Source organism: Macaca thibetana, chromosome 5 (assembly GCF_024542745.1).
Source record: "Macaca thibetana thibetana isolate TM-01 chromosome 5, ASM2454274v1, whole genome shotgun sequence".
NCBI classification, from domain to species: Eukaryota; Metazoa; Chordata; class Mammalia; order Primates; family Cercopithecidae; genus Macaca; species Macaca thibetana.
The window spans coordinates 109,404,138-109,426,874 of NC_065582.1; the positions used below are offsets into that span (position 1 = coordinate 109,404,138).

The window sequence follows — 22,737 nt, forward strand, 5'->3', positions numbered from 1 at the left end:
AGGTAGTTTTATAGATGGATGGATTTAAATTTGGAGTATTATGAGTTTGTTCAGAAGAGTTTAAGAAGGGCAGTTTTCACAAAACACACAAATATCATGAGGAAAAGACTTTGACATGAAATTAATTTTGAATTTGACCAGCAATTCATTCCAGCTGATTTTATATAAAGTCTTAGTAGTGAGGACAGAGTTAAAATGTGTTATCCTATAAAAAGCACAGCAGGAACAATATTAAAGAAGTATGTGAACAATTTCCTAGTCTCTTACAGAGCACAAAGCACTCCCCAGCCATGACCTGAGATGTCCTCATGATGTTACTATTTTAAAAAAAAAAGGCAAAAGCATTCTTGGGGACAGAACACTTGGCTCTGAATCCTTGTCTACAATTTATAGCCAAAATACCTTGGAGAAGCCACTTAACCACTTTTACAAGATGAAGAAACTAGGAAGTGCCTAAGAATATCCTCTTTGGGTTTGGAAGTAAGTGAACCTATCAAGAATGTGTCCTAGAGCTGGGTCATATGGCATCGTTGGCATCTATGAAGTTCTGAAGTCCCACTGCCTGGGTCTGGAGCTCTCATTCTCTGCAGATCAGTTCAACACATTTCCTCATCTACCCTAAACACAATGTATGTGACTCATAATATGGTTCACTTCCTCAGGGATTAAAAAAATAGAGCTTATAAAGGTATCACCCTTTACCTAGTTAGCCAATTTTTTTCATCTGAAAGAGCTGTGTAGAAGATGCTAGAAGCAGTCATGTTTGAAAGCTAAATATACTTGAATTAAGCCTGGGAAATAGTCAAAAGTCAGATTTCCCCCAATAATCAATTTCTGTCCTCCAATATCATATTGAACTATATATTTGTTGCTTCTTTGCTTTCCTCATTTCCCCATCATCTCTTCTATTTTTACCAATTCACTCTTCTACGTCATTTCTACCCAAACTCTCTCTCTGCTCCCAGCAGTCCTGCTCACCTACCATTACATATTCACTACCCCTTTCAGCACCTTTGCTTATGCTGATGGTCTTGCCTACTTGGAATATCTTCCCTCCTCTTATTTCTTATCACACTTTATTGGACATTCTAAGGCTGAAGTTTCATTTCTCTTTCACATTTTTTGAAGCCTAACAGCTTCAGGCTCCCCCTTATTTCTTCTCTAAAATCCTGTTGGGTTCAGTAAGTTCCACAGGGCGTAGTGCATCACTGTTCTCTAATGCTATCCTCAGCTGGCCTAATTGAGGATGCCAGCATCCTGTTGGAATCAGAACTGAACCAGGAACCACGGAATCAAATGTTCTTCATGTTCATTGGAAGGAGACAGAACTCAGGTTGTATGAAGTGGGTATAGGGCAGCAGTAACTTCAGAACAACATAACACGATTAGCCAAACAGAAGTGAAAAGATAGCCACTGTCTTGAAAATGCACCAGTGTACACATGGCCAAAAGCGTACACCTCACCAAAGTGGTGTTATAGCTATCTTATTTATCAGTTGGCAGATTATTCATCATGATTTTCTTTAATCTTCCACTTGACTTTCTCTTGCCATAAGCAATATTTCTTGGCTACTAACCACTCATCAACCAATTAGTATATGACCAGGAGATGCAAATTAATTTGAATATACATCACTTGAAGCAAATCCCACTGAGATGGGTAGGTCTGCTGGAAGAAAAGGATTATCAATCATCCTCACACCAAATCATGCTGGGTTATACTATTCACATTATGGTTCTCACTGAGCATTTATTTTATTATTAATTATTATTTATTTAAGTTTTATTTTTTTGAGATGGAGTTTTGCCCTTTTGCCCAGGCTGGAGTAAAGTGCTGTGATCTCGGCTCACTGCAACCTCTGCCCCGTGGGTTCTCCTGAGTAGCTGGGATTACAGGCACCCATCACCACACCCGGCTGATTTATATATATATGTATATATATATATTTTTTGATGGAGTCTCGCTCTGTCACTCAGGCTGCAGTGCAGTGGCGTGATCTTGGCTCACTGCAAGCTCGGCCTCCTGGGTTCAGGCCATTCTCCTGCCTCAGAGTAGCTGGGACTACAGGCGCCTGCCACCACGCCTAGCTAATTTTTTTTTTTTTTGTATTTTTAGTAGAGACAGGGTTTCACCATGTTAGTCAGGGTGGTCTCGATCTCCTGACGTCGTGATCTGCCCACCTCGGCCTTTTAGTAGAGATGGGGTTTCACCATGTTGGCCAGGCTGGTCTCAAACTCCTGACCTCGGGTGATCCACCCGCCTCAGCCTCCCAAAAAGCTAGGATTAAAGGCATAAGCCACCGTGCCTGACTTTTTAAAAGTTTTTATAGACAGAGTCTTGCTCTGTCACTGAGGCAGGAGTGCAATAGTGCTACGATCATAGCTCACTGCAGACTTCAAACTCCTAGTCTCACGGATCCTTCTGCCTCAGCCTCCCAAGGAGCTAGGACTACAGGCAAGTGCAACCATGCCCGGCTAATTAAAAAATAATTTTTTTTTTTTTTTTTTTTTGTAGAGACGGGGTCTTGCTTTGTTGCCCAGGCTGGTCTCGAACCCTTGGCTTCAAGTGATCCTCCCTCCTCGGCCTCTGAAAGTGCTGGGATTACAGGCGTAAGCCACTGTGCTTGGCCTCTTACTGAGTACATACTAACACGGCTAAGACATTTGAGTATGGGGACTTCTCCAAGTTATGACAGATTTGCAAACAACACTCATCTTGACTCTTTATGCTGGGTCCTGAAAATAGTGTGTGCATTAATACCAAATAAGGGGAAAATCAGGGTTTAGGAAGGATCTCAGATCCCACATATGGAGATAGAGAGTTCAGACAGCTTGGCAAAAATCCCTAGATTGAGATGAGATTCTGATAACACATTGAAGGGAACAGGACCACACAAAAGTACAAAACGGGAAAGAATAGTAGGAAGGCACTATGGCCAAGAGGGGGAAGGGGATGAAACAAGTGGAAGCTTCCGGATATTAAATAAGGGGAAGCAGTAACTGTATGGCTAATTAAAGAGCAGAGCCATCTGCCAAGGCACGTCATTTAGGGAACTTCCAGAGGCGGGATGATGTAGCAGCTGAACCCTGGTATGGGAATCTAGCACATGGTCTCAGGAGTACTGGCTGAGGACAGCAGGGGAGGAGAAGAAAGTACAACACTTTGAGCAGCGTAGGCCAGATTTAATCTCAAGCTTTTAGTTTAAGGCAAATTCATCTGGTTATGGAAGCTACTGTTAGTCATTTCCACTTTAGTGTGAATGAAGAACCCATAGTTTATAATAATGGGACCCTGCCAAACACATCTAGGGCAAAAGTGTGTAAGAATTGCTTCCTCTTCTCTAAATATAATCTACTGGGGAGGTGTTGGGGAGGTTTAGCGCAGTTAGAGTAAGAACAAAATGCTGGGAGGTAATAGACTATAGTGAGTTTGGACGTGGACTTGGAATCAGGAATTCTGCTCTACCACTCCTGAGTGATGCAACATTGCACGAGTTACTTCACTTCCCCCGCTTTGTTCATCTGTGAAATGGAATGGTAGGATCTCAGTCACTAGACCATCAAAAGGAAGGTTTACCTGGCATGGGGTAAACATTCAATAAGTATGAGCTGTTACTTTTCATTGCAGAAATTAGACTTTAATCAAGGAAGGTGAAAGACAGCGGCCTGCCTGAGGAGAGGCAGGAAAACTGGCCGCCTCGGAACAGTGAGCGTGCAGGCCAGCCTGGGAAGAGGATTCGTGTGTGGTGAAGGGCATAGCAGAAGGCAGATGAGGTGGCCTTACCCTCCAATGTGTCTCTGAAAGTGGGAGTGTCATGATTCAAGTGGCATTTCCCAAGATGATTTTGGAGGTCTCTGCAGCAGGATGGGACATGGTGGGGATTAAGGCTCTAACTCAAGATCGCAGCAATAAGAGAGAGAAAAGGGGAAGACTTGGGGGATTATTCAGGAGGAACTAACACTACCCAATAAGTGACTGGATGTGGGGAAGAGGGGCATGACTTAAAGGCTGTGAGCCTCAAACATTACAGGAGGCTGCTGCATCATGAACAGAAGCAGGGGTGTCGGTCTGAGGAAGGTGCTGGATTGAGGAAGGGGAAGGGGTGGACTTGGGTTTAAATTTGCTGAATTTCAGGTATCACCTGGGCTATGAGGAGGCACTGAACCACAGTGGGGAGACCGGAAGTACCAGGGCAAGCACTATCTAGCCGACATTTTAGCCCTGGGAAGGCTATGTGTGGTCCTTTGGGTGAAAGGAAGACAGATTTGGCACTCCCTCTCACTAGTTTCTCCAGAGGCAGTTCCATCAGCTTGCTGCTGACTACCTGGCCCGTCCCCACCCCACCCCAGGTAAAGCAGGTAAGTGAATAGCAAGGCCTTGCTTAGCTTCCAGGCATGCATTTGCAGGGCCAGTCTGTCTAAGAGCAGACCATTCAATACTGTGCAGCTCTGGTGACCGCGTGCCCAGATCTTGTGAGCTGAGTTTCCTGGCTGATTGCTAGTTACCTCTGGATTAATAAGACACCTCATTTTGGCTCCAATCTTTGACGCTGAGAATCTTTGTAGGGAGCATTAAGTCTATTTTTCTCAAGTGGACGCAGTACTCAGATGTCTCACTACAATCACTGTCAATCTTGTGATATCTCACAATTAACACTGTAAGTTTGAACTGACCATGGAACATGCACAGAAAGTTGCTTCTTGCAATGTGTTGGTTGCTTGCAAACAAATCTCTTATTTAATGATGTTTTCTTTTTGTTTTTGAAATGAAGTATTACTCTGTCGCCCCAGTGCAGTGGTGCAATCTCGGCTCACAGCAGCCTCCACCTCCCAGGTTCAAGCAGTTCTCCTGCCTCAGCCTCCCGAGTAGCTGAGACTACAGGCACATGCCACCACACCTGGCTAATTTTTGTAATTTTAGCAGCAATGGGGTTTCACCCCATTGGCCAGGCTGATCTCGAACTCCTGACCTCAGGTGATCTGCCCGCTTCGGACTCCCAGAGTGCTGGGATTACAGGCGTGAGCTACCGCACTTGGCCCTTGATGATGTTTTCTTATTCTTGTCCCCTTCCTTGTATGGGTCTAGCACTAAAAAAAGTGGGGTACTGACAAAGAGTCTGACTCCAGGCTGTGGTTTTTGCCCATGGTGGTTCTGGTACATGTGATCTGGTGTCATTCTTGAAGGGACCCTGCTACTGCCATGAAGTAAATCCACGAAGGACTTAAAACCGTGATCAGGTGTGCAAGATGGTGAACTCGCTCTGGTAACCATGTGATGGATGAGGTAACACGGGCTGTGTCAACAACATTGCCCGGGCATGAGCTAACTTATTCAGCAGAGCTCCTCTAGGAAGTTGGAATACCTACACTATCATCCTAATACCAGACTGGCTGAGGTCCACACAAGTTGAATCAGCAGGCTAGGTTTCGAATTGGTTTGAGGACCTGCAAGAACTGACTTTATAGAGAGTGCCTTCCTGAGAGGAAACTCCCTAGTGATGTTAACAGAGTCTTGGAAACACATTTTTTCCACATCTCATGGGCCTGTTCTGTCTGGACTATGACTCACCTTAAATACAAGTATTAAATATTTTTGCTAGCAATTTCCTATTCTGAAAGCACTGAATTGGATTGGGAAGTTTCCATAGGAAACTTATTGCTAACCATGTGGATGGTCACACCTGATTCTGGGATTCCTAGAAGCCTAGATGGTGAGTTTCCCTAGGAAATTTCTCCTTCTTTTTTTGGGATGGGATCCTGTTACGTTGCCCAGGCTGGTCTTGGACTCCCAGAAGTCGAAGCTCATGCCATCTTCCTGCCTCAGCCTCCTGAGTGACTGAGACTACAGGTGAGAGCCACCAAGCCTGGCTAGGACACTTCATCTTGGAGTCCCTGTCCACTCTCGGTCTCCTACATACTAACCCAGTGCCTGGTATCCTCAGACATCAGGAAGGGTTTCTTGAACTACCTGTAAGGGGAGGCTCACCCATCTTCAAAGCTTAGTCTCTATCCATAGGCCCTGTGCTAACGAGAATTACAGTCTGCTTAGAAATAGATGTGCTTGGCTGGGCACGGGGTGTGTCAAGCCCGTAATCCCAGCACTTTGGGAGGCGGAGGCCGGCAGATCACAAGATCAGAAGATCGAGACCATCCTGGCTAACATGGTGAAAACCTGTCTCTACTAAAAATACAAAAAATTAGCCAGGCTAATTTTGGTGGCATATGCCTGTAGTCCCAGCTACTTGGAAGGCTGAGGCAGAAGAATTGCTTGAACCTGGGAGGCGGAGGTTGCAGTGCACCGAGATCACACCACAGCACTCCAGCCTGGCGACAGAGCAAGGCTGTCTCAAGAATAAATAAATAAATAAATAAACAAAATGAAATAGATGTGCCTCTGGGGAAGAGAATGTAAGAGATTCCCAAGTGATCTTCTACTTTAGGAGAGTTGGACTTGCTAAACCTCCTCCTGAGAACATTTTGCGAAGCTGAAGGCTGAGGCGTGAACTCCCTGGGAGGACGCTACAGTGGGGTCAATTCTGCTGTTCCCTGTACACTCTGACAACCAAGGAGGACCAGGAAGCTTAACATCTTGGGTCTTTCGTAGAAGACTAAAGTTCTTCAGCTCCCTGAGAACCAGGCAAGTGTTTAGCACCACTCTGCCCAAGAAAGAGATATACACTTTAGAAATCCCAGCAAATCCTTCAGGCCAGGCTGATAGCACTGGAAAGTGCCTGTGGGGTCCGACAGTGCAGTATAGGGTGACCTTCTTAGACCAGGAGCTACCAAACAGAGGTTTGTTCAGTCTCCAGAAGGCTATGCAGGTTGGAAAAGATTACATAGCGGGGCATCTGCAGAAATAGGCAGCAGACACGCAGAGCCTCAGCCACCGGGTACTGGCCTCTAGGAAGGATTCTGTCCTTCAGGATCTTATCCAGTGGTTGCCAATCCTGGCTGCACACTGGACTCATCTGGGTGTGCCGAAAAAAATGTCCATTCCTGGGCTGCACTCCTAATTTCTCATTGGTTTGGGCGTGGAGTCTGGCACAGCTATCTAAAAAAAAAAAAAAAACTCCCTAGGTAGAAGCACTTAATTAAAACATGGTTTTAAAGCAGGAGATACTCAGATGATTAGGAAAACAGGAAGGTGGAAAGTTAGAAAGGAGGAGAGGGGAACAGATTAGAAGAAATTATGTTCCTAGGTCTTTTTGGGGAGTGAGAGACCAAGTGCTACTTGGGAGGTGCCAGTATTCATGGAGAATTGAGAAAATGCAGTGGGCGGGTTCTGCATGAAGGGTACAGACACCTGATAACACCAGCATCACCATCACTTCGATCGCGCGGGAGGTGGACAGAGGGCAGTGTCTAACTTCCCTTCCTTTGACAGGGTATCGCAGTTCTCCTTCTGGACTGCTTTCCATTTCCATAAAACAGGGCAGTCGTCTTCCATGTGCATCCTGCCCCTCTTCTACCTTCCTCATTCCTACCCTTGACTGTGCTGTGCGGAGATGGGGCTCTGTGTCTGGAGTGCGTGGGTCTTATTCAAAATCCCTCGAACTTGGGAGTCGCCTTTTGCTCATTGCTGATCCAACTGCCTCTCTGTTAAGACATTCGGTTTGGTTTAAGAGGGCAAGGCGGAGGATGAAGAAAGGGATCTCTGTGTGCGAATAGCCCCCTTCAGGATTCCGTGGAGCAGAGCGCAGGGCGTGATGGCTGCTTGGCGGGCATCTGGCGTTTGTACTTGTGTATGTTTTTACCCTCCAGGCCCCGGACTCCCATTGTCACAGCCCAGCCGCCGCGACTCCCTGGCAGACAGCCCCAGACGTTAGCCAGCCGCGCATAACTGAGCTCCTCCTGCTCTTTCTCAGTGTTTTCCTCTTCTCCAGCTTGGTCTCTCTGGTCATTTTCTGAGTCCTTTTGTGATGTCCGGAGACTGAAAAGTTCTCCGTTATCTACCCCATCCTTTGCTCATGCACTCCTTGCTGAGAGTTCTCAGATTTTTTTCTTTTTTTTTTTTTTGAGACGGAGTCTCGCTCTGTCGCCCAGGCTGGAGTGCAGTGGCGAGATCTCGGCTCACTGCAAGCTCCGCCTCCCGGGTTCACGCCATTCTCCTGCCTCAGCCTCCAGAGTAGCTGGGACTACAGGCGCCCGCCACCTCGCCCGGCTAGTTTTTTGTATTTTTGATAGAGACGGGGTTTCACCGTGTTAGCCAGGATGTTCTCGATCTCCTGACCTCGTGATCCACCCGCCTCGGCCTCCCAAAGTGCTGGGATTACAGGCGTGAGCCACCGCGCCCGGCCCTGTGTTCTCAGATTTTCTCTCAGCTTCCTAGCAAGACTTCGTGTTTCTTCTCCCATTTTTGGTATTTTCTCTAGTGTCGTCCCTAAGGCTGAACCTGGAACAGAATGCTTCTCTTACCCCCGTGTGGGCTAGTTCTTCTCGTGTGTGTGTCTTGGGTACTTAGGATATGTATTACTGTGTGTTTGAGTTCAGCTACAAGACAATTTTCCCGAGTGCTGAGAGGAACTGAGAAGGTGCTAGATGTGGGTGCAGTAAACAATCTGGGCCAGGAAGAGCCAGACTGTTCAGTGAGGCTCAGAAGTGCCAAATAGCACAGCTCTGAAATCAGGGAAATGGATATGCCTCTCTGATCACAGGAGAGGAGGACCTGCCTGGTGAGAACTGGAAGGCTTTGCATAAGGAATTGAGCGTTTAGCAAGGCAAGTCACACTTGCTCTTATCCGGCTAGGGGACAGAGGAGCCCATCCGGCTGGGTGTGAGCTGTGAGAAATGGGAACAAGGTGAAGCAAAGCTATGCCAATGCATGTGGGACGTGTTACCCCACAGAAGGAGATCGCAGGGGCATGGAAATACTCTTTTCTGCTCTTATTGGCATTTTTCAAATCAGAAATCTCTGCACTGGCACTTTGGCTAATTTTAGGCAGTCATTATTTTTCTTTAATTAATGGTGCTTTCTTTTTTTGAGTTTTGTTTTTTATTTTACTTGAATTATTAGTTCCCTAACAGTGCAGGGAGACACAGAAAGGAGTTTTTCATGGTTTCTAAGGTAGATTTCTCTTCTTTTTTTGAGACAGGCTCTCACACTCTGTTATCCAGGATGGAGGGCAGTAGTACAATCATGGCTCACTGCAGCTTCGTCCTTTAGGGCTCAAGAGATCCTCCCAACTCAGCCTTCCAAGTAGCTGGGACTACAGGCACATACCACCATGCCTGGCTAAGTTTAAAAATTTTTTTCCATAGAGACAGGCTCTCCCTGTGTTGCCCAGGCTGGTCTCGAACTCCTGGGCTCAAGTGATTCCCCTGCATTGGCCTCCCAAAGTGTTGGGATTACATGTGTGAGCCAGTGCACCCATCCGTAGACTGGATTTTAAAGGTGAGGACATAATGCCTTTACAAGGACTGGGAGAAACTAGATGCAAAGTATCCTAAGGGTGAGGTGAACCTGGAGCTTACTGTAGAACTTCCAAAGGCATTCCTTCTAGAGCAACCATCAGTTCTGGCCTTGGAGACTTTATTCTTTTGTTTATGTAAATGAAAATAATTTCCTCATAAAACAGGGGATTTCAGATTTGGCGCCTCTTCAGAGCAACCATACATAAAAATAGGAAACTCATTATTTATAGGCACAAGGAAGAAAATGTTCTCAGTACTCCCGAAATTGGCCTTGGAGCTGCTGTTTATGCCTCCCTCATCCTTGCTTTTTGGGTATGTTCTCCACCTTTATCCCTGCAGAGGATACTTTCTACAACCCCCAGTGGATGCCTGAAACTGTGGATAGTACTGAACTTTATACAATATATATTAATAGTATATATTAATATTATGTTTTTCCCTGTGTTTTCCCATATATACATACCTCTGATAAAATCTATTTTGTACATTAGGCACAGTAAGAGATTAACAGCAACTAATAATAAAATAGAACAACTATAACAATAAACCACATTCATTATTTTTGTGCTTTGGGGCCATTATTAAGTAAAATCAGGGTTTCTTGGAACACAAGCACTGTGATACCATGACAGTCAATCTGACAGCTGAGACAGCTGCTGACTGAGTAATGAGTGGGTGGCGTCGACAGTGTGGACACCCTACACAAACGAAAAAATTCGCATGGACAGAGCTGGATGGGGTGAGATTTCTTCACGCTACTCAGGACTGCGTGGAATTTAAAACCAGAAAGTGTTTGTTTTTGGAATTTCCCATGTAATATTTTCAGACCAAGGCTGACTGCAGATAACTGAAACTGGAAAGCAAAACCATGGATGAGGGTGGACTGCTGTACTTTACATTAATAACGGGCTTTACACCTCCCAGAGAAATTTTATTTTTATTTTTACTTTTTTTAAAAATAATGAGATAGGGTCTTGCTATGTTGCCAGGCTGGTGTCAAACTTCTGGGCTAAACTGATCCTCCCGCCTCGGCCTCCCAAAGTGCTGAGATTACAGCTGTGAGCCACAGCACCTGGCCTCACAGCAAGTTTTTACCTCCATTACTTCATTTTTATTTTCCCGGCCATCTTGTGAGAGAAGCCAGTCATTTTGCTGATAAAGAAATTGAGGTTCAGTGAGGCTAAGTGTCTTGTGGAGGTCACACAGACTGGAAATGGAGTGGGCAGGACATGAATTTAGGTTTTCTGAGTCCAAACCCAAAGCCTCCCCTATGCTACCATGGTGCCTCTTTACATAATCTGTATTGCTGGAGTGTTCTGTCTCATTTTGCTTTGTTGGAGAATGAGGTGTTTGTGGAGAAGAAAACAGAATCTTAAGAACTGTAGGCCAGACTAGATTACAGAGGTTTTCAATGTCAAGCCAAGGAGATTAGTTATGTCTACAAGCTACCAAGACAGAAAGAAAAACAAGAAAGTAAAAGCATTAATATATTTTGAAGAAAAGGTCACATATTGCTGGAATCATAAACAGGTTTCATGGCTTACTATTTGCACCTGGTCTGAAATGTTTCTGAGGTGTTATCTGAGTGGTTCTGGATAAGTAGCGTAGACTTGCAACCCCAAATAGGTGAGAATCAGTGGATGATAACCCCATCGTGGTCAAATGGCTAAAGTCCTACCCACATCTTAGAATAAAGTGATCTGGGAACCCCAGCCCTTTTTATTGGATTTTAATGTTTTCAATTAGTGTTTAATGTGCAAATCAGTATTTGAAAATATGCTTTGTGTTTTGTCTTGCAAATCATTAAAAAGATGCCATATGCATAGAATTACCTTGTATGGCAGGAATCCTAGGAAGATTTTAAAAGTCAATGTTAACACTTGGTAAACACTCCTGGGTAGAGTCCAGCAATCCTTATATTAGAGAAAATGTTTTCTCTCTGGGATTTGAAATGTTTTAGATTTACATCTTCCTCTTGAGAAAAACTTTCTAACTGCCAGAAAGAAGATAATGGTCCGGAATGAATACATTTACTAAACTGTAAAATCCAGAATAGATAAGATCTGACTCTGAGTAGCTTTTCCCAGCCTCATTTCTTGCCACATCCCTCCTGAACCCTGAGCTCCAGCCATAATGAACTTCCTCTGGCTCCTCAAGCATGTCTTGTTCTCCCTAGCCCCTAGCCTTTGCACGTGCCATTGCTTTTTTTAGAATATTCCCCCATTTCCCACCCCTTCATACCTTTGCTTGGTTAACTCCTAGATATCCTTTGTGTCTCAGGTTAGTTTCCTTTTTGTTTGACAAGCCTCCCTTGACCTTTCCTCACCTCTCTTCACTCCTGAATCCAACCCCTCCAACTTAGAATGCGGGCCTGGTTCTTACATGACTCTCCCTTATCATCCCATTTTCACAATGCATTGAAATTGCTGCATACCCTATTAGATCATGGGCTCAGTGCTGCTAAGGACCAGTCAATTTATTCTCTCTAGTTCTTTCCTGTGATCCAACGCCTGGTGTTGAGCAGGTAATCAACAAACTGCTGAGTAGTTGAGTGAACCAACGTCACTACCAAAATACACACTGTTTAGTATTTTCCTATGAAGGTTTAAATAACAAGAGTGTATGAACCATTCCAAGAAACTGGCTTTTGTTGTTGTGGATCACTGAAAAGATTTTCAGGGGACTCTGGACTATGCTAGACATAGCTAGCTATGACTGCTTTTATTCCACAGTTTGTAGAAGGGCATGGTTTAGCATTTGGAAAAGATTAAAGTGCAGAGATTTTGATTAACTGTGACCTATTTAAAAATCGGAACTCAGCTGTTCGTAGGTACAAATAGGTCAATGTTTGGGTATGCCCTTTTTATGTTTCTGACTCAGCCACTCAACTAGAGCAATAAAATGACCAGAATTGCTGATTCTCAATTTTTACCCTTATGCTAACATAGATCATAAGTTAAATATCTATAAAACAGTAGCAATTTCATTTAAAAACTTAGATAAAACCCAGGAGATAAAAGATAAAGATTAATGCTGTAGCAAAATATTCCTTTATTAGTCAATTTATAAAATTTAAAAATTGGATGTTAAGTGGTCAGATTTTTTAGTGGGAGAAACCCAAGTGACGTTTAGAGTAACTATTGAAAACTGCAGGCTGGCATGATGCCTCACACTTGTAATCCCAGCACTTTGGGAGGCCAAGATGGGCAGATCCCTTGAGCCTAGGAGTTTCAGAGCAGCCTGGGCAACATGGTGAAACCCCATCTCTCCCCCTCCCAAAAAAACAGCAAAAAAATAAAATTTTGCTGGGTGTGATGGCATGTGCCTGTGATCCCAGCTACCTGGGGGGCTAAGGTAGGAGGATCCCTTGAGCCCAGTGATCTTCCCACCTCAGGAGGTTGCAGTGAGCTGACATTGCACCACTGCACTCCAGCCTGAGTGACTGAAAAACAAACAGACAAATAAAACTGCAGAAGTGCAAGTCTGTGTTGACAAGCAATATTTTTATATTGGGAAAATGGATTTAAAAGAAACAATCAGCAAAGCATAAGCTTCAGGTATACAAAGATGTTAAGAACATTTGTATGGTTTTAAGAGAAAAACATGAACTTAGATTCTATTACCCAACATGAAGAAACTGCTGCAGAGGGAAATCTCTTGTTAAGGTACAGATCCTTTCTAGTGAGCTGGGTGACAGGAGAAAGTATAGAGATTCTCCTCTTGAGGTAAATAAATCCTTTCCTACTAATATTTTCACATTCCTAAATTATGGTATAGTCAATGAACTTGAGACTTAGAAGGGCCCTGAGATCCATCTTGACCAAATCTCTTATATAAGAGGCCCCAGGGGCTAAATATTTGCCTAAGCTCCTTCCTAGATAACGGCAGAAAAGGAACTAGAATTACAGGAATTCAACTTCTTGCACTTTATTAATAACACAGCAAAAACATGATCTGTTCTCAATCGGTTGGCTACCACGTAAACAGTGCGAAGCTAAGAGATTAGGAAAGTGCTGAGGAAAGCCATTGAGCATCCACAGCTCCACTGCCTAGGTAGATGGTCAGCAGGCAGTTTAGCTGTGGGAGTATTTCCAATTTGTATGAATGAAACATGGACAAATAAGATAAGGCTGGCTCCAGGAAAGTAATTTCCCCAGTTCCCATGAGCCTTGGATTTGGAAAACTGCAGTCCATCCTGGAATTAGGGAGCATCACAAACGGTACTGGGTAGAACTCCTCATGTGGCCTCAGCCCACGCTTAGAGGCAGTCAAGGTCCCAGGTGCCGGCTCGCCCACAAACTATGGCTGAGACAGAAAAACAAAGGAAAAAAAGTCCTCCCCAAACACACACATAAGCAAAACTCATCTTCCTGTGTTCTCTGCCAAGAGAGCTGGAGCAAAAGAGATGAGTTTGAGACTCTGATTCATCCATCAAGACAAATAAACTCAGTCTATGGAGGTTAGGAGGGCAATTTGGGAAGCAAACTAAAGTTGAGTTTTGGAAACGGGCTCTAAAGAAAAGGAACATGACATCCTGGGAATTTAACTCCATGACGAGAAGAGAAAGCGGCTCACTCTTGAAGCGTGGAGTACTGCAAATGCCAATAGGCAAACATCCTCAAAAGGCAGCTCCAGAGGCTATCCTGCCAAGGTGTCGGCCCTCCTCTCAATCCACAAAAACGTGCACTCTGAGTTCCAAGCTAGCGTCCTGCTGAGCTGAAGGAGCATCTCCAGTGGAGAAGGCGGCCCGATGGCACTGTTCCATTTCAGCAGCAGCAAAAGAAGCTCTGATTGGTATAACACACTTCCTCCAGTGGCGCCAAGCTCTTGGGCTGGCCTGGGGCATCCACCCTTGCTCCCTGATCAAAACCACTGTCTTTACCTGCATTCACTTCTCTGGTGGCCTCCTGGCCTCATCCTCAGGAAATCTCTAACACATCTTTGTTTCCATTATCTCTCTCTGCTCCACAGTCCTGGCTCCCAGAGGACTCTCAGGGTGGTCTGGCCAGGTGTTCCTTTGCTCCTTCCCCCCATCTCCAGCCCCAGCACGGACCATAGCTGTGAGTTTGTGCTCAGACTCCGTGCACTCTCTCTTTCTTTGTCCCTGAGCATCACTAGAGTATCTGGCTAAGGTCCCGTCCACCCTTCTGGTGGCATGGGTCTCCCATCCCTTTATCAAACCCACACCTCTGCTTTTTAGGTGGAGCTAATTCTGCTCCCCTGGAGTGTGGTCTGTACTCAGTGACTTACTCTCGTGACATATTTGAATAAAATATAGTGGGAGGGACAGTGCATGCCTGAAGCTTCTTTCTTGCTTTCTGTGGGATCACTTGCTCTGGGTGAAGCCAGTGCCATGCTGTTAGGATGCTCAAAGAGCACAAAGGAGAGGTCCATGTGATGAGGAACTGGGTCCTCCTGACAACAGCCATGTGAGTGAGTCAATCCAAAGCCAGAACAAAGTCCCTGCTGACACACTGACTGCAGCCTCATGGGACACTCCAGCCCAGAACCACAAAACTAAGCTACTCTCAAGTTTTTGATCCGCAGAAACTGTGTGAGATAGTAAATATTTATTATTGTTTTAGGCTGCTAAGTTTTGGACTAATTTATTATGTAACAGCAAACAACTAATATTTTCCTTTAGTTTTAAGTGTTTTTTTTTTTTTTTTTTTTTTTTTTTTTTTTTTTTTTGAGATGGAGTCTTGCTCTGTTGCCCAGGCTGGAGTGCAATGGTATGATCTCAGCTCACTGCAACCTCCGCCTCTTGGGTTCAAGTGATTCCCTTGCCTCAGCCTCCCGAGTAGCTGGGATTACAGGCATGTGCCACCACACCCAGTGAATTTTTGTATTTTTAGTAGAGACGGGGTTTCACCATGTTGGTAGGGCTGGTTTTGAACTCCTGACCTCAGGTGATTCACCTGCCTCAAGCCTCCCAAAATGCTGGGATTACAGATGTGAGTCACTGTGCTTGGCCTTAATTGTTTTAGAAGAAGAAGAAGAAAAAAAGAATAATACAACATCTTTGAACTTTCTCCATCATCAGCTAGAGTTCTTTCTTAATTAATAATCATAATCTCTTTTTGGAAGGTTTTTTTTTTTTTTTTTTTTTTTGGTTTGTTTTTAGTCATAAAGTCCTCTCTCCAAGAATTAGGGCAAAAAACCAAAACCAAAACAAAGTATCAATAACATAAACAAAGTCCTCATGGATGGACAGTTATTTATTTGGGAACATTATGACTTGACCCCAAGAAGATGTCTGCAATGATAATATATATTTTCAAGGGCTGTTCTTAACATGCTCTTTGTACCTGCCGTCCTAGAATCTTTTATGTTACTTTCATCATTATACAAAAAAGAACTGGAACTTATATCCTCCCAGGGACCCCAAAACATAAGCCTTAACTGTGAGCATCTGTAACCTTAAGCAGTCCATGGAAGACACAAGGGATTTTTTTTGTTGTTACTCTTGTATTTACACTTTAAGAAATAATAAGTGAGATTAACTTGTCATATGCCATAACACAGATGTACCTGTAGGACATTATGCTAAAAGAAATAAGCCAGTCCCAGGAGGGCAAATATGACATGATTCCATTTGTATGAGGTATCTAAAGTATTTAAACTTATAGAAGCAGAAACAGAATGGTGGCATCCAGGGGCTAGGGTAAGTGAGAAATGAGGAGTTGCTGTTCAATGAGTACAAAGTTCTAGAGATCTGCTGTACAACAATGTGCTTATAGTTAATGTCTTATTAAGAAACACTGTACTGCACACTTAAAACTTTGTGAAGAGGGCAGATTTCATATTATGTGTTTTCTATCACAAAACACATAAAGAAAAAACATAGTGAGTGAGATTAAAATGACCTTATTCCAAGATTCAAAGCAGTGATTGCTTTTTTGCAACCCTTCAGGACATCTCCAATAGACCACCGAGTATTGCACGGTCTCAAAAATTCCTCAAAACTGAAAAAAAAAAAAAAAAAGTTTTACTTGTTTTTCATACAAAACAAAAAATATTGTACTCTTCTCCCTGGAGAATAATTGATAGGGTAGGGAAAAAGATGGATATCATAAAATATCTAAACCAAACATAAGGAGAAGAGGTTGTGGTTACAAGAAATTTGGGAATCACTGATCTGGAAACAGGTTGAAGTTTCAAAAGAAGCGGGCTTTAGGCTGGGAGTGGTGGCTCATGCCGTAGTCACAGCACTTTGGGAGGCCGAGGGGGGCAGATCTCTTGAGCCCAGGAGTTCAAGATCAGACTGGGAAACAGCCCTGTGTGGAGGTGCATGCCTATAGTCCTAGGTACTTAGGAGGCCGAGGTGGGAGAATCGCTTGAGCCTGGGAGGTGGAGGTTGCAGTGAGCCAAGATCATGCCACTGCACTCTAGCCTGGGTGACAGAGACTCTGTCTCAAAAAAAAAAAAAAAAGTAAGTTTAACAAAAAATATGTGCGCATTTGAAATGCTAACCTCCAGTCAAAGGACTGACATCACCAGTTTACTATCTAATTTCCCCTATAGCAAAGACGTGTAGACACAACAACCAAGGGGGGGGGGGGGGGGGGGGGGGGGGAAATGGCAGCCAGTGACAAGTGACGACGAAAAGCAATGAGCTAATGCACAGATAAGATGGGCCTAGCAAGACATCAGTAATGGCAGAGAAAAATAAAGGAGGCTGAGATACTTTCTATTCAGTAGTGCATGACTGGAGTCAAAAATGAAGAACATACAAATGGCAGGATTTTGTCATATCATTTTCCACAGAAAAAAGAAAAGAAAATATCAGAAGATGGGAACTGGCACATGAAAGGTTGAACTGTCACAGCGCACGTATATAATTATCAATGCCAAGCAGTAAACCAAGAATGGGATTGGTCGACGGCACCGAGGGAAGTGAAAGGAAACTGGATATACAAGGAGAAAGGGACAGATTGTGTTTAAATTTAGAACATGGGCTCATGCCTTCAAAGTTGACTGATAGCTGGAGCATGCTTTCTCTTCAGTCATTCCTCCATTCGCTACTTTTTTACAATAAAAGCTAATTCTGTGAAGCTTTCCATGGCCACTTTTGGATGCAGGCCCCTTCTGAAGGACACGAGAGAAATGTGAAAGCTACAAGGAAGCCTTTCTGGCCAAGATTGGAGAAATTCTCTGAGCCCCTCACCCAGCCATCAGGCCTAGAGGTCTAATGTGGATGGTTGAATCACCAAGTTGAACCAACCAGGCTTGCCCCTCCCAGGCCTCCTTCTACGGGTGTTTTTAGGAGGAAAGAGACCTCATGTCCTTCCCTGGCATTGTTTCAAGACAGGATCTCACCAAGACATCTTGACTTGCCTAGTAAAGAAACTCAACTTAGTGGGGAAGCTTGACTGCCCATTTGGGGTCTTGGGCCATTTGTGGGGCTGGAGGGAGCAGAAAAGAGAATCAAGACAGCAAATAGGCCTGGGATGATGGCTTATGCCTATAATCTGAGTGCTTTGGGAGGCCAAGGTGAGAGAATTGTTGGGGCCAGATGTTCGAGACCAGCCTGGGCAACATAGTGAGGTCTGGTCTCTACAAAAAATAAAATAAAAAACAAAAGAAATAAAAAATTAGCCAGGTGTGGTGGCTGTCCAGCCTGTCCTTGTGCTGTCTTTTTTTTTTTTTTTTTTTTTGAGACAGAGTCTCGCTCTGTCACCTAGGCTGGAGTGCAGTGGCCAGATCTCAGCTCACTGCAAGCTCCGCCTCCCGGGTTTACGCCATTCTCCTGCCTCAGCCTCCCGAGTAGCTGGGACTACAGGTGCCCGCCACCTCGCCCGGCTAGATTTTTGTATTTTTTTTTAGTAGAGACGGGGTTTCACCGTGTTAGCCAGGATGGTCTCGATCTCCTGACCTCGTGATCCGCCCATCTCAGCCTCCCAAAGTGCTGGGATTACAGGCTTGAGCCACCGCGCCCGGCCTGTGCTGTCTTTTTAAGTTTTCCTTAGATAGTCTTTCCTTCTGTGGTGACACCTGCCTGTAGTCACAGCTGCTCGGGAGGCGCAGGTAGAAGCATTGCTTGACCCCAGGAGTTTGGGGTTGCAGTGAAACATGATGTCACCACTGCACTCCAGCCTGGGTGACAGAGAAGGCCCTGTCTCTTAAAAAAAAAAAAAAAAAAAAAAAAAAAAAAAAAAAGCAAATAAGCAGAGAGAAGGTGGACGGGAGCCACACATTACAGAAACTTCTCATTATTGAGATTTCTATCTTTCTAGGCTGTTTATGGTCTCTCACAACAAAACAAAACGGGGTCAGGTGCGGCAGCTCACTCCTGCAATCCCAGCACTTTGGGAGGCCGAGGCAGGTGAATCACTTGAGGTCAGCAGTTTCAGACCAGCCTGGCCAACATGACAAAACCCTGTCTCTACTAAAAATACAAAACAGCTGTGCATGGTGGTGTATGCCCGTAATCCCAGCTACTTGGGAGGCTGAGGCAGGAGAATTGCTTGAACCCTGGAGGCAGAGGTTACAGTGAGCCAGAATCGTGCCACTGCACTCCAGCCTGGGTGACAAAGTGAGATCCTGTCTCAAAAAAACAAAAGACGAAAAACACCAAAATGGAAGGTCCTCAGTGGGAACTAGGTCAGCACCAGCCCTCTGTAGGTCCTGGGAATCTTAAGTGAGTCTTTCCCTCTTTCTTCTAGAAGTTCTACCAGAGTACCATATTTTTCCCTCAAAATGACTGGAAAAATTCATTGTATAAATGTCTTATTAAGAAAGTAATTTTCTAAAGAGGGTGATTTAAATAAAAACAAAAACCAAATAAATATTCCGCTTATGTTGGAAGGAACTTTTTCTATTTCCTCTATCCCATCCCTTCCCCCACAACTAAACAAAAAATGTGATTGTCTTATTATGTTAACACGGATTCAGTTATCTATGCATTTCCATTAAGGATAACAAATAAAAAAAGTACATTTCCTGCTGAAAATCACATTTAACAAATCCCTTTGAGGACAGAAAAAGTGCAAACCATTTAGAAAGATTAGTTTGTAGGAGGAAGAAGTCAGTTGCAAATCACTCCTCTGCATTATCCTCTAGTTAAATGAGGTGGACGCCCCAGGCCACATTTATAATGATGTAAGGCTCTCAATCTCTTACTGCAGGACTGAACCATAATTGTTCTCAAATCAAACATGCAATGTACAACCAAAAGGTTCAATAAGAAAACCTTTGTTTTCTCTTCTGAAAGTCTAAGACAACATAAGCCAGCTCACAAACTGGCCTCAGGGGTAATAAGCACTGGATACCAGGGATGCTCAATGTATTTTTCTATTTGATTAAGATCGATTAATTCTAAAACACAAATGTATTCAAGCTCGTGGATCAGTGTTGAATGCTGTAACACACACATCTCAATGTATTAAATAATTTATTGACATATAATTGCTAATTAAAAAGGCCAGTTCATTTGAAGATAGGTTCTCCCTGCACCTATTCATTGTGCACTACTTCCTATTTCTTCTGCTCTGAACACACCTGGCCCTGCAAATTACTGAAGTCCCGAGGGTCCATGTGCACAAGGCAGTGGTAAATCTGGAAGAAGTGTGTGAATCTATATAAGGTAAGGCAGGAGCATATGTTGGTCAAAAGTGATACCCATCAATGCAGTACTCCAGGTCCTACTGAAGACACTGTTTTTGATATACTGGGGGGGGGAAGAAAATACTTGGTGTTTAATCGATCTTAATCAAATTGAAAAATACACTGAGCATCCCTTGTATCCAGTGCTCATTACCCCTGCGACCAGTTTGTTGGCTGGCTTGTGTTGTCTTAGACTTTCAGCCTGTTCCTCCTGCTGCAGCCTCTGGAAAGCCACTTCTAGTCAACCATTCAATTCCATGCTGTCATTGAGTATACATATGTCTCAGCAAGTCAGAAGAGGTCTGCATGGGTTAGCAGAGCAGGATCTGTCAGTAGGAGGCCTATTTGGGGTTTTTACATCTGGTGTGCCTATTTTCTTCCTTCATCTGTGCTGACAACTAAGTTTGCACTCAGTCTGGTGTCACAGCTGGGTCTTAATCACTTGGGGTTAGATTAAGCAATCCTGGATCTCTGACACTGGCCATGTTGCAACACACACAAGGAAATTGTGTCTTTCTTTTTCCCCGGGTGGTCACTGTGTGGGCAGTGTCCTCTAACAGCACACACACGGCTATCAGGCTCTCCTCCCAGAATAAGGGACTGATCTCAGTTGATATCAGAATAGGTCTAAGGGAGCCACATCAGCCTTGATGTGGCATATTTGGTCATGGAGGCTAGTGGGGTACTCAGGAAGGCAGGTTTCATGTGAGCTTTCAAAACTTTGGGTCTGCTTAGGAAGGTTTGTCTTGAATAGCTTTTTTCCTGAGGATTGGGAACCTTGGCTGGGGTAAGGGAGGTGATTATTAAAAATGTCCTAGGCTTGGTGCAGTGGCTCATGCCTGTAATCCCAGCACTTTGGGAGGCTGAGATGGAAAGATTGCTTGAGGCCAGAAGTTCGAGACCAGCCTGGACAACATCGTGAGACCCCCCTATCTCTTTTTTAAAATTTAAATTTAAATTAAAAAAAACCTTTTATTTTAGGTTTGGGGGTACACGTGAAGGTTTGTTACATAGGTAAATTCGTGTCACGGGGTCTGTTGTACAGATTATGTCATCACCCACGTATTAAGCTCAGTACTCAATAGTTATCTTTCCTGCTCCTCTCCCTCCTCCCACCCTCTGCTGTCAGGTAGACCCCAGTGGCTGTTGTTTCTTTTTTTTGGGATCATGAGTTCTCATCATTTAGCTCCCACTTATAAGTGAGAACACATGGTATTTGGTTTTCTGTTTCTGCGTTAGTTTGCTAAGGATAATGGCCTCCAGCTCCATTCATGTTCCCGCAAAACACATGATCTCATTCTTTTTTATGGCTGCAGATATCCTATCTCTACAAAACAATAACAAATTAGCTGAGTGTGTGTGTTGGGGGGTGCCCCTGTGGTCCCAGCTACTTGGGAGGCTGTGGCAGAAGAATTGCTTGAGCCCAGGAGGTTGATGATACAACCAGCTGTGTTCACGCCACTGCACGCCAGTCTGGGCGACAGAGGGAGATCCTGTCTCAAAAAAATTAAATAGGCAGTTGCAGTTGTGTTCTCTATGTTCCTATCTTTCTGCCAGTGCCACCTAGACGGCCTCTCAAAACCTTGACCCAGCCGCCACCAGCATTGCTGCTGCCTATAAAGGTGCCACCCCCAGCAGGGGTGCCGCCTGGGACCCTGTGGGCAAAAGGCTACAGCAGGAGTCGATGACCTTCACAATGCCTGGTGACACAGGGATTTCTGCCTTCCCTGAATCAGGCAACCTTTTCAAATGGGTGGGGACCATCCATGGAGCAGCTGGCACAGCATATGAAGACCTGAGGTATAAGCTCTCCCTAGAGCTCCCCAGGGGCTACCCTTACAATGTGCCCATGGTGAAGTTCCTCACGCCTGGCTACCACCCCAACATGGACACCCAGGGTAACATCTGCCTGGACATCCTGAAGGACAAGTGGTCTGCCCTGTATGGTGTCAGGACCATCCTGCTCTCCATCCACAGCCTTCAAGGAGAACCCAGCGTTGATAGCCCTTTGAACAGGCATACTGCCGAGCTCCGGAAAACCCTCACAGCTTTTAAGAAGTATCTGCAAGAAACCTACTTAAAGCAGGTCACCAGCCAGGAGCCCTGACCCAGGCGGCCCAGCCGGTCCTTGTGCTGCCTTTTAGAGTTTTCCTTAGATGGTCTGTCCTTTCTGTGATTTTTGTACAGCACTCTGTATCTTGAGCTGTGGTATTATTATTGTTATTATTATTATTTGTCTTTTAAGCCTCCAGTTGAGAGCTTGTGATGTATATTAAATAAATGTATTTTGGGTTGGGCAGGGTGGTGCATCTCTGTAATCCCAGCACTTTGGGAGGCTGAAAGGGGAGGATTGCTTGAGTTCAGGAGCTCAAGACCAGCCCAGACAACACAGCAAAACCTTGTCTCTACAAAAAATGCAAAAATTAGCTGGGCATGGTGGTGTGTGCCTGTAGTTCCAGCTACTCGGGAGACTGGGGTGGGAGGATTGCTCAAGCTAGAGAAGTTGAAGTTGCAGTGAGCTGAGATTCCTGCCACTGCACTCAGCATGGGTGACAGAATGACCCTGTCTCAAAAAAAAAAAAAAAAAAAAAAAAAAAAAAAAAATTAAAAATAAATAAATAACTAACAACAAAATGCAAAATGCTCCAGAACTGCCCAAGATTACTGGTGTCTCTGGCTCATGAGGTCAGACTAGGATGGGTCTCTTCAAACAGCTCCCTA

The 22,737-nt window shown here is 44.4% G+C and overlaps 3 protein-coding genes across 5 annotated transcripts in view; 1 reads left to right on the forward strand and 2 right to left on the reverse strand.

Annotated features, from left to right (window-relative positions):
• The window catches only part of SPINK2 (serine peptidase inhibitor Kazal type 2), a 467,655-nt gene that overhangs the window by 226,068 nt on the left and 218,850 nt on the right, over window positions 1–22,737 (reverse strand). The gene's annotated exons all lie outside the window — the stretch shown is intronic.
• IGFBP7 (insulin like growth factor binding protein 7) overlaps window positions 1–22,737 on the reverse strand; it is a 78,730-nt gene that overhangs the window by 17,694 nt on the left and 38,299 nt on the right. The gene's annotated exons all lie outside the window — the stretch shown is intronic.
• Window positions 18,990–22,123, forward strand: LOC126955009 (ubiquitin-conjugating enzyme E2 C-like). The gene is made up of 2 exons (XM_050791131.1): window positions 18,990–19,031; window positions 21,584–22,123. Exons 1-2 carry the CDS (start codon window positions 18,990–18,992, stop codon window positions 22,121–22,123), a joined length of 582 nt encoding a protein of 193 aa, XP_050647088.1.

Bases quoted from the DNA above. Each gene is read 5' to 3' on its own strand.
- LOC126955009 (XM_050791131.1), top strand. From the start codon at position 18,990: ATGGAAGGTCCTCAGTGGGAACTAGGTCAGCACCAGCCCTCT. The intron at 19,032-21,583 runs GTAGGTCCTGGG...AGTGCCACCTAG, and splicing joins TAGGTCAGCACCAGCCCTCT to ACGGCCTCTCAAAACCTTGA.